The 15,945-nt window shown below is 38.6% G+C and overlaps 1 protein-coding gene across 1 annotated transcript in view; it reads right to left on the bottom strand.

Annotated features, from left to right (window-relative positions):
* Positions 1–1,013: 1,013 nt before the first annotated feature.
* Positions 1,014–15,945, bottom strand: part of LOC116067482 (germ cell-specific gene 1-like protein) — a 54,363-nt gene continuing 39,431 nt past the window's right edge. The window contains exons 4-5 of the mRNA XM_031323928.2: positions 2,805–2,916; positions 1,014–1,416 (exon numbers count right to left, since the gene is read on the bottom strand). Coding sequence (XP_031179788.1) covers positions 1,116–1,416; positions 2,805–2,916 — 413 coding nt within the window. The 3' untranslated portion in view covers positions 1,014–1,115. The remainder of the gene's footprint in view (positions 1,417–2,804; positions 2,917–15,945) is intronic.

The following is a 15,945-nucleotide window of genomic DNA, read 5'->3' as shown; positions in this document are numbered from 1 at the left end:
GCTGTAAGTCATAACTGGTTTCCAAGACGGCGGCGGCATGTCTTTATAATCTATCTTTTCAATAAACTGTCTGTACACTTACAAAGTTCTCAATGCTTCGGTTAACATTTAGGAACCCTCATTATGCTACCATTGATGTTTGGTGATATTTTGAGCCTTTTTAGTGGTATAAATAGCGATTTGCTTTTACGTTCCCTGTGCCCCGAATACTAGCGTTGTAAGCTAATCGGCGGTCCGCGCTAGCGTCTTTCAAGCTAAAAACTCATTCGATTAGCATGAAAACATGTCCCAGAGAGCGACAGAGTGGGTACACATCTGTTAATAACCCCGAAGTTCATTTTGCGCCGGAATTGTCCTTTAAGTAAACGTACTTGGTCGGGACTATTGCCGTCCCTTTAGCACTTTAAGTAAACGCGCTTGGTCGGGACTATTGTCGTCCCTTTAGCGCTTTAAGTAAACGCACTTGGTCGGGACTATTGCTGTCCCTTTTGACGCAGTTATGTTAAGGAAAAGGTCGTGGTTGGGCTTACGGTTCCGTGACACGTGGGAACTACGGGACGGTTGGGTTTAGGAAAGGATCGTGGGTGGGCATACGGTTCCGTTACATGCGGGAAGAATGGGGCGGTTGGGTTTAGGAAAGGGTCGTGGGTGGGCGTATGGTTCTGTGACACGCGGGAAGAATGGGTCGTAAAGAAAAAAACGACTATAGCAAGCGTGACAAGAACCCCGGTCTCCTGGGTGAAAGTCCTGTGTTTGACCCATCCACCACCCCAACCAACCTCCTTACGCGGAAATTCGCCCTTACATACTACTCGCTAAATCCTATCTAACTGCTGCTCTCCTCTGTGCGTTACACAAACACACTGAAAGACGCCTTTTTCGTCGCATCAGACGCTGACAGCCACTGACAGCCACTGTCCAAACGTCCTTATTTTACGAGTTTGGAGTGAGAACGGGTTGCATTTTCAGCCCCATTTTATGCGCACGCCACGTTTATAAATGAGACCCCAGAACTCTCAACCATGGTCACATTTAGTTTACAGCAATTATATTATTGTACTACATTTAACATGACAATGACCTGCTGATGTTTAAAAATGCTACACGCTGCTCCTCTAGCAGTGCTCCTCTCCCTGTGGGTCGGGCAGGTTGTTGAGCTCCAGAAAGATGGAGGTGTTGGAGAGTTTGCGACCATTGGATGACAGATCTAGCAACTCCTCGGCAGTGCTTGGCACAGAGCTGATGTACATGTCCCACACCTGCTCCGGAGAGTCCAGTTCCAGCAGGTTCTGCTTGATCTTCAGGTTCTTCTCAATGTTCCTGCGCTTGTGCTTGAACTCCAGGATGGTTTTGGTGTAGCGGTTGATGGTGGTAACAGAGGATGCCATGCAGGCTGTGAAGGAGCTCCATGCCAAACTAAAAGATATATAAAACAAAGAGCCTCTTCTTTTAAACTAGGGCAAGAATCAGGTAAAAAGATCTGCACACAGTTTTAAAAACTCCCAGCAACTTTAATTGTGCAATGTTTCAGTCTAACAGAGATCTTTGCAGGCATTGTCCAATCACCATCACAAAGCAGAACAAGCAATATATAGAAACAAACACATTCATCACTCAGGTGATTGCATGATTAAGAGTCAATCTACTTCCAAATTGGACTAATCAGAGCAGTGCTGATTAACGCTGTCTGATACCTACATGTGGAACAGAGAAATAGGAACTAGAAACATTATTACTACAAAAATTATAGTTATAGAAATCATATAGAAAACAGTAGAAAAATAGAAAACAGTAATATATCACTCGCCTAAAAAGAGTTTTTTTTAGGAATACAAGCAAGCAAGCCGAGCAATTGGCCAAAATGTGTATTGATACCCACAACAGAAAGGGCATCACTAACAAAAAAAGAGAATAAAAAATGAGTTCACAATGACACTTTTTCTTTGATGATCAGAATCAGAGCATGCACCCTACACCCTGTTTTTCTTCATTCAAACTTGGACATTATTAATCCAGATGTATCATGTTATATTGTAAAAAAATATAGATTAGATCAGATTAGATTAGATTTGACATGGACAAAAGTTACATTGGTGTTTTAGCTCACTGCTAATTTTCAACACCTGTCTACAGGAAGCTTTAAAAAAAAAAGAAAAAAACTAAACAAACTAAAACCTGAATAATGTATTAATTCTAAAGATATAATATATTTCCCTTCAAATGGGCTGAATATATGGACTAAATAATATTTAAAAAGTGCTTCCTGAACTAGAAGCCAGAGAGGTTAAAAAACAAGATAAAAAGACAATTTTTTTAAACTTTAAATTGTCGTCAAACTTATTCTTTGAACTTGACAAAAGAAGCTTGTTTTCTTGAAATAAAAAAATAAATATTTAATCAAAACAGTTTGTCTTATTATTTTATTACCTTGACATAACAATTACCCCATCTCTGTCACATTTAAGCAATAATAATATTATGTGACATGAAATATGACATAAGTTAACAAACCTAAAATAATGACATGCCTATTTTTGATGGCCTTCCATGTTAAACCTATAAAAGTTAATTTAGAAATGTTAGTGTAGTTCCAACTTTGTATTTAGTCTTTTCCTGTTTAAACATGACAATACCACAATACCACTGGCACAAAGCCAACTCAATATTCATAATAAGCTCCTTAAAGATCTAAATTAACAATGTAATTAAAGTTGACTTGTTACAAAGTATATTATTTTATTCACTTGTACCACAATCTTTGCTGTCTGTATCTACAGATTGTAAAATGCTGTATGTGTACTCACATGTATGACCAGCTGTAGTCCCATGTTTGAGGTTTCCAATCCTCTGGGCCCAGACTAACAGTCAGCTGGAAAGCTGTGGTGAACATCATGTGGGCCACCATACCCAACAGACCTGCCAAACAGAGAGGGGACAAGAGATGTTAAAGAAAATCACATCCTTTCACAACCTTCTACTCTAAGCCAGACTGTATGGCTGCAGCCTGGAGCCTCCCGTCTCAAGCCTTCCTGCCTGGTGCCGTCCCCGAGCTTCTACTTTTCAAAATAAAAGCTTGCAGCTGGTCCGCTATGTCTTTGTACTTTGGTGTTTGGGATGTTTTTGAACTACACAGTACGGCAATCATGCTAATGAATGAAATAATTTTGTTCAACAGACGTCTTAGTTATAACACGATTAAGCTAGCAAAGCAGTTTTGTGTTTATATGTGCAAGATTTATTCAGTTTTGGAAATCCCACGATCTCTACAAATTGGCTAGCTGACTAAACAGGGAGGGACTAGAAATCCTGTCTGTTGTTTTTTTTTAATTTTTATTTTGGGAGTAAATTGTTCCAGAATATGAATACAGTTTAAGTATTACCTTTATTTTGTTGGTAATCGTTGTTGTATAAAGTTGTTGTACTGTATAATTGCAATATTACATTCAAGGGTACACTTTAGTGATGCTTATATACGGACCTCTAAATTTAACCCTCTCATGTAATACTGCTTAAAGACACGTCAACCTTAAATGCTGATGCAGTTTTAAATGGTCCCTTCACCTCTAAAAATGTACTTTGTTTTTATGATTTCAGAAAGGAAGAGGTTAACCAATATTTTATTATAATCTAATTTTTCTTTCATATCCATAAATGCAGCTTTAGAAATTCTAGAAGAAAAATAAGATTTATAATAAAATATTGGTTAACCTCTTATTAATATCAGATCCCCTTCTAATGAGAGGCATGACTACCTTTTTTATTGTACTCTTCTGTGGTCTCATATTGTATATATGTAAATGTGTATTATTTTCAGTATTACATCTGGGTGGCTTCATTGTTGAGCTATGTTTTCACCTGGCATACATTTTGAAGTTATGCTTGTCCTTTTTTGTACTGTTATGAATTTGCAAAAAGCATTACAAATATATATTTTTTAAATAAAGTCATCGCAGGTTTCATCAAACAAACAATATACGTTAAAGTGCTCATATTATGATTTTTGGCTTTTTCCCTTTCCTTTATTGTGTTATATATCTTTTTTGTGCACGTTATAGGTTTACAAAGTGAAGAAGCCCAAAGTCTGCCAAAGAGCTCATCGTGGACTTCAGGAAGTCTAAAGCTAGCACACACACCCCCATTCTCATCAATGGGACTGAGGTGAAGCGTGTCACCAGCTTCAAATCTGCCAACTATACACTGTAAAAAAAAAAAAATCATTTCACTGGAATTAAAAAAAACCCCATTAAATAACGGTTGTAATCTGTAAATTGATATAATGAGACAATGTAGTTGTTTAACAGGATAATTCCATTGCTTAATGGTCTTGAAAGTTAAATTACATTGAATTTTATGTAAAAAGACAAAAAATAAACATCATTTTACTGAGTGTAAAATTTAGGCATATTTCTGTGTTTTTTTTTTACAGTTAAACCTTAAATTTAATGTAAAGAAACGTTAAAAAAACAATCGTGAAAAAACGGTAAAAAGTCTGGCAGCAGAAGTTGTCAAACACTTACCGTGAAATGACGTCAAAAACCTGACGTTATTCTACAAAGAACTTTTTAAAATAAAGATATTTACTGTACATTTACTGTATTTTCACAGTCCAACTAGAAGAATTGTAATCATAAAACATATTTAGAATGTTAAACAAATGTATAAATCTGAACAAACACTGAAAAATATTGCAGAAATACCTTAGAATTACATAATTTAAATGAAAACCACTGTTTTCATATGGTTTTCTTTGGTAAATTCACAAGATGATTGATGACAAGGCATTTATTTTATATGATTATCAAATCTATTTACAGTACATTCCTGTTTAATACTGGTTTTATACTGTACAAAAAAACAATATGTGATAATAACTTGCAGAAACATTATTTTATAGTCATTACTTTATATAAACATTATTTATCATTAATTACAAGCAACTCTTCAATATGTCTACAGGCTTTTCCCCGTAATTGTATAAGGGTTTACTTTATTTATTAGCTTCTATGCCCTCTTACAGCGCGGATGCTTTGCTGCTTGCTCCTGCCTCTGCTTGCATATTTCTGCTGATAATCTTGCTTTTCCTCTGTGAGAAACGATGAGCTCTTGGATACTTATAAATCACTGGAATATACATTTTTTGTAGACATAGTAGGCTATTACCATATTTCAAAATTTTTCTGCGTGAGCGGGGCCTACCAATAGCTCAAGCCTGTCCTACAGTGACTGGAAACGTGGTACTTAGCTAAAGCTAATTAGCACCAAGATGCCTCCCTTCTCCGTGGTTGACTACTACAAACTCCTTCAGAAGATTGCAGTTCTGGAAACCAAAATTCACCGTTAAGAAGTAAACGTGGAAGTGAATGGACCATGTGGGAATGACACCACTTTACCATGGACCCAAAACAATGGACAAAAGCATGCTAACACACAGCTAATTAGCACCAACAATGCTACAAAGAAACAAGAGGGCTGTGGAACGGGTAATAAATCAAAAAGTGGCAGTCCTCCTTGAAACTCTTTTGGTGCAAAGCCAAGAGTAAATCATTTTCCTGAGAAAAGGGAGGACGACTAACGGGCAGGGCACAGCGCCCTGAGATTTGTGATATGAACGGCTGGCCTGCATTATCATCCAGGCAGAGCGCCTCTTCAACCCCTGTACTCAGTAGGACACAGCCGTGGACAGCTGCAAAAGGGAAAAATAGCAACAAAATGCCTCCCCAACAACTGAGTGTGCAACTGGAAAACAGATTTGCTTCACTGCCGCAGGACCCTGGACCTTCATCTGATTACCTGGATTACGTCTCATCGTCACACAGCAAGGTAAGGACTGAGAGCAATTCAAAAAGTAAAAAGCTACAGGGAAAGCTAACGACTGGGCCTCAAACTCTGATTGTGGGTGACTCTGCTGTAAAAGATGTAAAAAGCAATAAAAACACCAAAATACTCAAAGAATCCTGGATATCGTGGCAACACACCCAACTGTGAAGAACATTATACTGCATATAGGGTCACATGATGTTGTAAAGCAACAGTCTGAATTGCAGAAACTGGACTTTACGGATCTGCTGAACACAGTCAGCTCCCTAAACGCGAAGGTGTTTATCAGTGGCCCTCTACCGCCAGTCAGAAGAGGAGCTGAGAGATTCAGCAGACTGTTAGCACTGAAAAAATTGCTTCCAACTGCATGTACCATCCATTCTCTGCAGTTCATTGAACATTTTAACATTTTCTGGGACTGCAGACATCTTTTTTAAAGCAGATGGACAAGCCAGGAGTAAAGCTGTTCACCTCCAACCTACTTTACCTTCTGCGCCACACATCTGCTCTCTCAGTCAAGGACACCAGACAAGAGGAATCTAAACAAGAGGAAGACATAACAAAGCACGGCAGTGATCTACCACAGCCCCCACCTGTGCAGAGATTTGACCATGGGAGATATGAGAAATCTCAAACCCCCCCCCCCCTTCACCCATCCAACACTCTCCACTCACCCTTTCCCCTCCTTCCCCCTGCACCATGTTGGAGTTCAGTGGCAGGATGAGGCAGCTGGTGGATGCTGGAACCAGGTCTGCCCCCCTTCCTTCTCCCATCATTTGCCCCTGGCCAAAAGTGGAACCCCAGGTACCTCTGCCAGGATGGCAGCAAATTCCCTCTCCCCAGACTGATAAGGATGCTTGTGTACGAAATGCAACAAGCTTTAACTGATATATGCCGGGTCCAGGCTGCACGCCTGGTGGCACTCATGATTCTTTCCAGGACAAGCCCGGGCCCTGTGTATTAAATCCTTCCTCAATTTATGTTGGGATAGGTAATAGAAAAAGAATGGTGACTCTGCTAAGTAAGAAGAAGCACTTAACTGCAAACTTAACAAATTTAGCGTCCATTCCTCGTCAGCCACAGCCTGTCCTATGAAACAGATCATTCTTTTAACACGCTAACACTAGCCTTACTACTGGCAGGAAAATCATTTTTAATCAGTGATTTTATTATTAAGCACAATCTTGATTTTATGTTTTTAACTGAAACCTGGTTAGACCATAATAACGGTGCTGCTGTTCTCAGCTCCCCATAACTTCAGTTTTATGAGTGAGAATAGAGTGAAGAAAGGAGGTGGAGTCACCATTTTGTTTAATGACTCATTCCAATGTACGCAAATATCTTATGGAAATTTTACTTCTTTTGAATATGTGGCTCTTCAGATAAGGTCCCCCCCTCGAGCTACAGTATATTTCTAAATATCTACAGGCCACTTAAATATTGTGCAACATTCTTTGATGACTTCACTGAACTGCTGTCTATAATCTGTATTAACTATGACTTTGTCATATTGCTGGTGATTTCAACAATCATGTTGACTACCCCCAGGACAGAGGGACCAAAGAACTGTGTTGTGTTTTTGAGAACGATGGACTGACTCACCATTTGACGGAGCCCACGCACAATAAGGGGCACACTCTGGACTTGATTATCTCCAAGAGTCTAAACATTTCCAAGATTATGGTGACTGATGTTCCTCTCGCTGATCATTCCTGTGTTTTCTTTAACGGCACTATCTCTGTGCACAAAAGTGTTCAAACAAAGGTAATCAGAAAACGGTATATCACTGAAAACACCGGTGAAACATTCATTCAGTTTTTCTCCTCCCCACCCGCCCTCTCTGGGGTCTCAGTCACTGAGCTTGTAGATAATTGCAATTGTAAAATTACAAATGTTATTGATGCCATTGCACCCATCAAGGTCAAAGCTGTCTCTGGTAAGAAAAGATCTCCATGGAGAAATGTCATACTGGTGAGAACAGAAAAAAGAGTGTCGAAAAGCTGAACGCAGGTGGCGAAAAACTAATCTCCAGGTCCATTATGAAATCTATAAAGAGAGACTTCGCATTTATAATTTGGAACTAAGGAATGCAAGGCAGTCCTTCTTCTCTGACATTATTGCTAAAAACAATAATAATTCACGTGCTTTGTTTGCTACTGTCGATAGGTTAACAAACCCTCCAGTACCAGTAGCATCTGAACTTTTATCCACCAAGGCCTGCAATGAATTTGCCTCCTTCTTCAAAGACAAAATTCAGAAAATTAGACAAATAGTCAGTGCCTCCATATCAAGTACAGGATATGTATTGTCACAGTATCCAGGCAAAACAAATTCAATATGACACAATTTAATATGATCAACGATAAAAACCTGGAGGACATTATACAACATCTGAAAACGTCCTCCTGTTGCCTTGATATTCTACCAAAGGGCGTTTTCAAAAATGTTTTGAATTGTTTGGCTTCAGATCTTCTAAAGATTGTAAACATGTCTCTTCTCTCAGGTATCTTCCCACAGGCCCTGAAAACTGCAGTAATCAAGCCACTCTTAAAAAAGAACAATCTAGACACGTCACTAATGAACAACTATAGGCCGATATCAAACCTTCCATTTTTAAGTAAAATCATAGAAAAAGCGTTTTTTCAACAACTCAACCTTTTCTTGTCACTGAACAACAGTTTTGATGCCTTCCAGTCGGGTTTTCGACCACACCACAGCACTGAGACGGCTCTTGTTACAGTCTTTAATGACATCCACTTAAACACAGATAGTGGCAAAATTTCAGTCCTAGTATTACTTGATCTCAGTGCTGCATTTGACATGGTTGACCATGACATATTACTAGACTGATTGGAAAACTGGGTTGGCCTTTCTGGCTCAGTACTAAACTGGTTTGAATCCTACTTAAAGAATAGGGACTACTTTGTGTCTATAGGTAATTATATATCTGAGCATACAAATATGACGTGCGGAGTTCCCCAAGGCTCCATTCTGGGGCCTCTTCTGTTTAATATCTACATGCTTCCACTGGCTCAGATTATGGAAAACAACAAAATAAGTTACCATAGTTATGCGGACGACACACAAATTTACATAACCTTGTCACCAGGGGACTATAGTCCAATAAAAAAACTGACTAAGTGCATTGAACAAATTAACTACTGGATGTGCCAGAACTTTCTTAAATTAAATTAAGAAAAAACTGAGGTGGTTGTTTTTGGAGCAAAAGAGGAACGATTAAAAGTCAGTGCTCAGCTTCAAATGACAATGTTAAAAATAACATACAAAGCCAGAAATCTTGGTGTAGTCATGGACTCAGATCTGAATTTCAACAGCCACATTAATACAATTACAAAGTCAGCCTATTATCACTTTAAGAATATATCAAGGGTTAAAGGACTTAGCAGGATTTGGAAAAACTTGTCCATGCTTTCATCTTCAGTAGACTTGACTACTGTAACGGTGTGTTTACAGGTCTCCCTAAAAAAATCACTCAGACAACTGCAGCTGATTCAGAACGCTGCTGCTCGAGTCTTCACTAAGACCAAGAAAGTGGATCACATCACTCCAGTTCTGAAGTCTTTACGCTGGCTTCCAGTGCCTCAAAGAATTGATTTCAGAATACTTTTGCTGGTTTATAAACACTAAACGGTTTAGGGCCAAAATACATTTCTGATCTGCTGCTACATTATGAACCACCCAGACCTCTCAGATCGTCTGGGACAGGTCTGCTTGCAGTCCCCAGAGTCAGGACTAAACAGGGGGAAGCAGCGTTCAGTTTTTAATGTTCCACATATCTGAAACAAACTCCAGAAAATTGCAGGTCCGCCGCAACTCCGTTCTTTTAAATCAATGCTGAAGACCTTTCTTTTTGATGTTGCCTGTAAGTGTTATACTGAAGTTGCAGTTTTTTTTTTGTTTTTTTTCTGACCAAAATTCAAAAGTCGACGAAATTGTTGTGCAGACGAAGACAGGAAATTAAGTGTTTTTGTTCATGTGGGGTTTTGTAATGGTATTGTGTATTATTTTACTTTTATAGTTACTGTCCGACTAAATTTTTTATCATCATTATTCCAGATTTCACTGTGTGGGTTTTACTAAGAAACCAGCCTTTTACGAATAGTAAAGTGTTTAAGGTTGAAATGAAATAAGATCACTAATTACAACAAAGTGTGTGTAGCACCCTGCTAAATTTATATATTGTTTATTTTGTGTTCTGTTACCAGAAATACAGTACATCCTGAAATATGGGCCAGTTCAATGGTTGCTGTTGTGTAATCCCTTTTTGTTATTAATATTTAATATTAATTCATATTTGTTATCGAGTTATACAATTGTGAGGTGTTGAAATATCCTCTGTTGTGAGTAACCTTTGAACCTTCTGTCATTTTATTTTGTATTGGGTGGCCAGGTGTCAGTTTTGTTGATTATCCAATCAGTGCCATCCAGAGCGCAGTTTGGCAACCTACCTGATTTTTGAGGGGGCGGGACTAAGAAAAAAAAAAACAGAGAGAGACGGAAAAAAGAAAATGACGAGGAAAAAAAAGACATAGAGATAGCTACGAGCTAGTTTTAAGTTCTGTACGATTGATTACATTACTGGTCATCAAATTTAAGAGCCGGGGGGATTCTTTTTTTTTCTTGGTTTTTGTCAGTGTGTAACCCTGTTAAAACGGGATAGTGAGCTTTGTTTTGGAGCGGGTTAAATCGACCACGGAGATTTCACTGAAGTGGAGCTAACGCCATAGCCATGTGCGAACTGCTACTACATATCCAGAAACCCACTTTGCCACCAAGTTTCTGCCACCCATGTTGCTGCAGGTCGGAGGTGTCTGTGTTTTGCACACGGACGGACGGAGTTTCAGGACGGGTTTCCTCATTGTGTATCTCACCACTGGACAGAAGGGTTTGGATCATAGACTGTATATATTAGTGGACAGCGCATCCGGTTCAGCAAAATGCGGCAAATGCCTTAAACCTGCAAGTGCCTTAAACCTGCATTCTATCTGAATTCCAGCAGGGGGCGACACGTGCGGTTGCAAAAAGTAGGTCGGTTTCTATAGAAGTCTATGGCGAAATGACCCACTTCTCACTTGATTTATTACCTCAGTAAACATTTCAATTAAGAGTTTGTATTCTGCAACACAAAATTATGTTAATTTTTTTAATTATGGTCTCGTTGATTTTAAAATCGGCGATAAAGCAGGGGGTGTTTTAGGGCGTGGCTATGATGTGATTAACAGTTCGCGGCCTGTCAATCATGACAGGTTTAGCAAAGCTTATCCATGGCACGTAAACTTCACTTTGGTTGACCAGCTTTCGTCTTCGTGACTGTGACACTTGGTTGCCTAATAATGTCTTGTTCAACGTTCGGTTGTACGACAAGACACTCAAAGGAGTCGGCAGTTCAGTTTTTCTGGTAAGTAACGTTACATTTTGTTTTAATACTGTTTTTTGTTAGCCAACGTTAGCATCCCAATTAATATCAGTTAGCTAGCTAGATTGCACCTTGCTAACCAAGCTAGCGGGCTAACTAATAACGTTATGCAGACCAGACCGTATAAAAGGATTAAAATATATATATATATTTAACGTTACAGTCGTATACAGTAGGTATGCACAACGGTCTCGCCGGTGATCTGTTTTTAACCATATGTGATGTTATTGCTAATTGATGCGCATATAATGGTAATGTTAGCTTAAAGTCAAAGCCTGATATAGCTAACGTTATAGTGCAAATTCATATAAACCCTATTCGCACGGGATTAGAATCATTTTGGGACCGCGTGTGATTTAGCTAGAAAGTTTCGTTTAGTTAGTTTCGTGTGGCGCATTCGCACGGGACAAGCGGAGACTGCTTTAACTTGAATATACTGAAATATATGTACCCCGCCCGAGAGTTGGGCAACGTTACCCGGAGGCGCCCGAAGGACAGGCACATACGCTATCACCCCCGCCACGGCGGCACCCTCACCTCGGACAAAGCCGCGCCAGAGCGTGTCGACGGACGGGGCAGTAGGCCAGAATATCCGTTTTTGCGATAAAATGTCGCACATGAAAAAATATATATATTATTGTAAAGTTACATAAGTGTTCTATCTTGAAAAATCTTCAGTTCTGCAGCCAAATGTATTGTATAAAGCACCAGGTTCAATATTCTTTTCTCAAAAAATCTTTTCTCAAAAAATTCTATTCTATTAATTTTGTGAAGTTTTTCCTTTCCAAATATAGAAATTAAAACTTATAGTGACGACTATATTTTAAAATAAAAGTACTTTTTCCATGCCAGAATGGGTGGCAAACAGAGTAAGACACACGCCCCATGGGGACTAATAGTGGATATGATGATTTTTTTTTTTTTTTTTTTTTTGTCATCATTACTCCAGATTTCATTGTGTGGGTTTTACTAAGAACCAGCCTTTTACGAATAGTAAAGGGTTTAAGGTTGAAATTAAATGAGATCACTAATTACAACAAAGTGTGAATTTCAAATCAATAGGGTTTCAGGTTGAGATGAGATCACCAATTACAACAAAGTGTGAATTTCAACTGGTTGACATGAGATCACTAATCAAAATTTAATTTAAAAAAGTGTGAATTTCAATCAAAAGGGTTTTTGCGAAGTTTTTCCAAAGAAAAACTAAAACAAGTGCTTTTCCACACCAAGATGTGTGCAAGCAGAGTAAACCACCAATAGTGGATATGATGACAAAAAATGTTTAATGTTTAAAAATGTTTAACTGTTTTTAACTGCTCTTTCATGTTTAATTTCTTTCTTATTCTCATATTTGATCTGTTTTTAATTTTTTTTAATCGTTTTTATGTAATGCACTTTGAATTGCCTTGTTGCTGAAATGTGCTATACAAATAAAGCTGCCTTGCCTTGCCTTATATAAACAATATTGTATAGTGTTAAAAAGCAACTATCTAATATATCTACATACTTTAACCATTAATATATCAGGTTTACTTTATATAAACAATACTTTATAGTGATTAAATAGTAACTATTTAATATAAACTTAGCACAAAAAGTAAGGAAGGTTAGGTAGATTATTTCTCTGTGGTAACAATGCTTTTTGGCAATAAATCTTATACCGTTGGAAAGCCTGTTTAGTTCTCTTTCAAATGGTTCCCCATTTGTAAGGAACATGCATTTGTGGGATGAGCAGCAGTGCTGAGTATGTGGGTTGCGCCCATGAAAAATTTGCCAAATCTTCTCTGCCAATGCCAAACAGCTTATTCTGACATTGACTTGTTTGGTGTTTGGTGGATTGGATGATTGAAGTTTGAAGAAACAAGACATATTGGAAATTGAACAATTTATTAATTTCACAAACAGGAACCTCAGTAGCATGTGGAAGAACCATACACAGCCACAACAGCCTGGCACCTCCTCCTCATGCTGGTCACCAACCTGGTCACACACTGCTGTGGGATGGCATCCCATTCTTCAACCAGCAGTCCTGACCTCAACCCCATTGAACACTTGTGGGATAAGCTTGGGCGTGCTGTTCATGACAGAGTGACCAACACAACCACGTTGGCTGACTTGTGACAAATGCTGGTTGAAGAATGGGATGCCATTCCACAGCAGAGTGTGACCAGGCTGGTGACCAGCATGGGGAGGTGCCAGGCTGTTGTGTATGGTTCTTCCACACGCTACTGAGGCTCCTGTTTGTGAAATGAAAAAATTGTTCAATTGCCAATATGTCTTGCTTCTTCAAACTTCAATCATCCAGTCCACCAAATACCAAACGAGTCAATGGCAGAATAAGCTGTTCGGCATTGGCAGAGAAGATTTGGCAATTTTTTCAAGGGCGCAACCCACATACTCAGCGCTGCTGCTCATCCCACAAAAGCATGTTCCTTACAAATGGGGCACCACTTGAAAGGGAACTACACAGGCTTTCCAACGGTATAAGATTTATTGCCAAAAAGCATTGTTACCACAGAGAAATATCTACCAAACACAAATTTCCTTAGTTTTTGTGCTAAGTTTATCTACAGACTTATCACATTAATGTACTGTATGTTTACTTTGTAAAAACATTTGACAGTATTTACAATGAATTATCCAATATATGCATCAGAGACTCTTCAGAGGGTAAATATTGGAATAATGTATAGGCCATTTTAGCTTATTCAATGTGGTCTCATACATACTGTGTGTTAAGTTTTTTAATCGCTGTCAAACATCATCCTGACCAGTATCTCTTAATGCAAGTCTACTAAATTCTAGCCACAGAGTAGGACTTGTATTTAGCTTTGCAGTTATTTGAAGAGGGGTTAACAGAGGTACTGAGACAGGTAGGACCAGCCATACCCGTTTAAGCATTGAATGAGGCTAACATGAACCCTCACTGCATGGCCTCAACCACTCCACAGCACAAACCCACAATCAATTGTTCTCAAATATAGCTGGATCAATGTAATTCTATAGAAACTACAATACTGTAATATTTTGCAAGCATATTTATTGCCAGTGATGCAGTGCTAAAATTATATTTGGGTCAATATGAACTTCGACTGACCATCACAACAATAATCACAATCACTGATGAAACATGCATTTTAATTTTAAATTAATGGATAGTACTTTTTTCATGCCCAAAGATTTTATTTTTTTATGAATAAAAATTACCTTCTCAAAACATTTAATTGAACCCAGCCCTGCCACGTACCAGGATTGAAAATGTGCATTTTGTTACTGTGATACAGCTCAAAAAGCCTCAATCAATATTTAATTGTATTTAGATCTGTAGGAGGATACCAAGATTAAGAAAATCAAGGAAATAAAGAAAGTTAAAGTAAAGAGATGTTCACCATACAGTATCACACGTTATCAGCTGTACCTTACCACATCTTTCTCACCCATGTTATGGCTTTCATTCTGTGTTCACTTTGACAAGGATCAAGAGGCCAAGGACCAGTTAATGAAGGCTGAACCAACAGACCAGAAAGCTCTCTCACAGCCAGCCTGAGAACCTGCTTTACAGTCTGGGTGAAGTTGAAGACTCCTCTACTGGTGCATCAGATGGCTGATGAACAGGATAGCCCAGAGCAAGAGGGAGCCCAGCAGAGGTTAAGAAAGAGGCAGCAAAGGAGTTCACAAACCCACATACAGCTGAAGGAGGTACTGAATGACATCTGCACTGTTAACGCTTGCTTTACCTGGTCTGTGCTTGTAAACAAAAAAAAACAGAAAACAAACCGAGGTCGCAACCGAACGTGGATTTGTAACATTGTTACACCCCTATTTATTGGTACAGCCTTACTTTATGAAGGTAAATATGGTGCAAAAAGGGAGAGCTTGTAGAATACAATGTGAGAACTTGCAGAACAAAAAATCTGAACTTGTATGTTAAAATTTGCACTTGTAAAAATTTAATTTGCACTTGTAAAAATAAAATTTGCACTTGTAAAAAATATTCACACACATGTGATCTGAATTTAAAGTCATACAAAGAAAAAAAACATGAGAGCTTGTAAAAAAAATCTGAACTTGTAAATTGAAATTTGCACTTGTAGAAAATGTTCACACACCTGTATTCTGAATGTGAAGTTACAGAAAAAATATTCACAAATGTGTAGATTGATATTTACATGAACACAATGACAGCTGCAAACTTATAATGCAACATTTACTCGTATACTTTTTTTTTTTACTCTGGTTCATTTTCCATCACAACCACAACTCAGTGATTACAACCTCTCGAATCTGTCACTGCAACTTCACATATGTGCTCTCTCGCATCACAAAGTGGCGAATCTGCGCACCTCGACTTTCACAACACTCTTGACGATACATTTGGTGCAAAACTAATTTGTACCTGTGGACTTAGGCTGTGGAGCTCTGAGCTAACAGAACGGGAAAAGCCTTCTTATATACAGTCTATGGGAAAAGCAGGGTTTCTATCGCCAGATGAGGGACAACTCTGTCCGGCTTATTTATGTATGTAGCATGGAAACTTGGTGGAATAGCATGCTAGCGTTAGCTAACTAACAGCCAGCCCGCTTCTAAATAAATACCTTTTAATTATCTAAACACTTTTTAACAGTCAAACTAAAACACTGGCGGTGAGCTCCACGGCCTGCAGCCGCAGACGGACTGTCATCAATGGGGAT

Source organism: Sander lucioperca, chromosome 5, assembly GCF_008315115.2.
Source record: "Sander lucioperca isolate FBNREF2018 chromosome 5, SLUC_FBN_1.2, whole genome shotgun sequence".
Classification (NCBI taxonomy): Eukaryota; Metazoa; Chordata; class Actinopteri; order Perciformes; family Percidae; genus Sander; species Sander lucioperca.
This window is presented reverse-complemented; position numbering and strand designations above follow the sequence as displayed.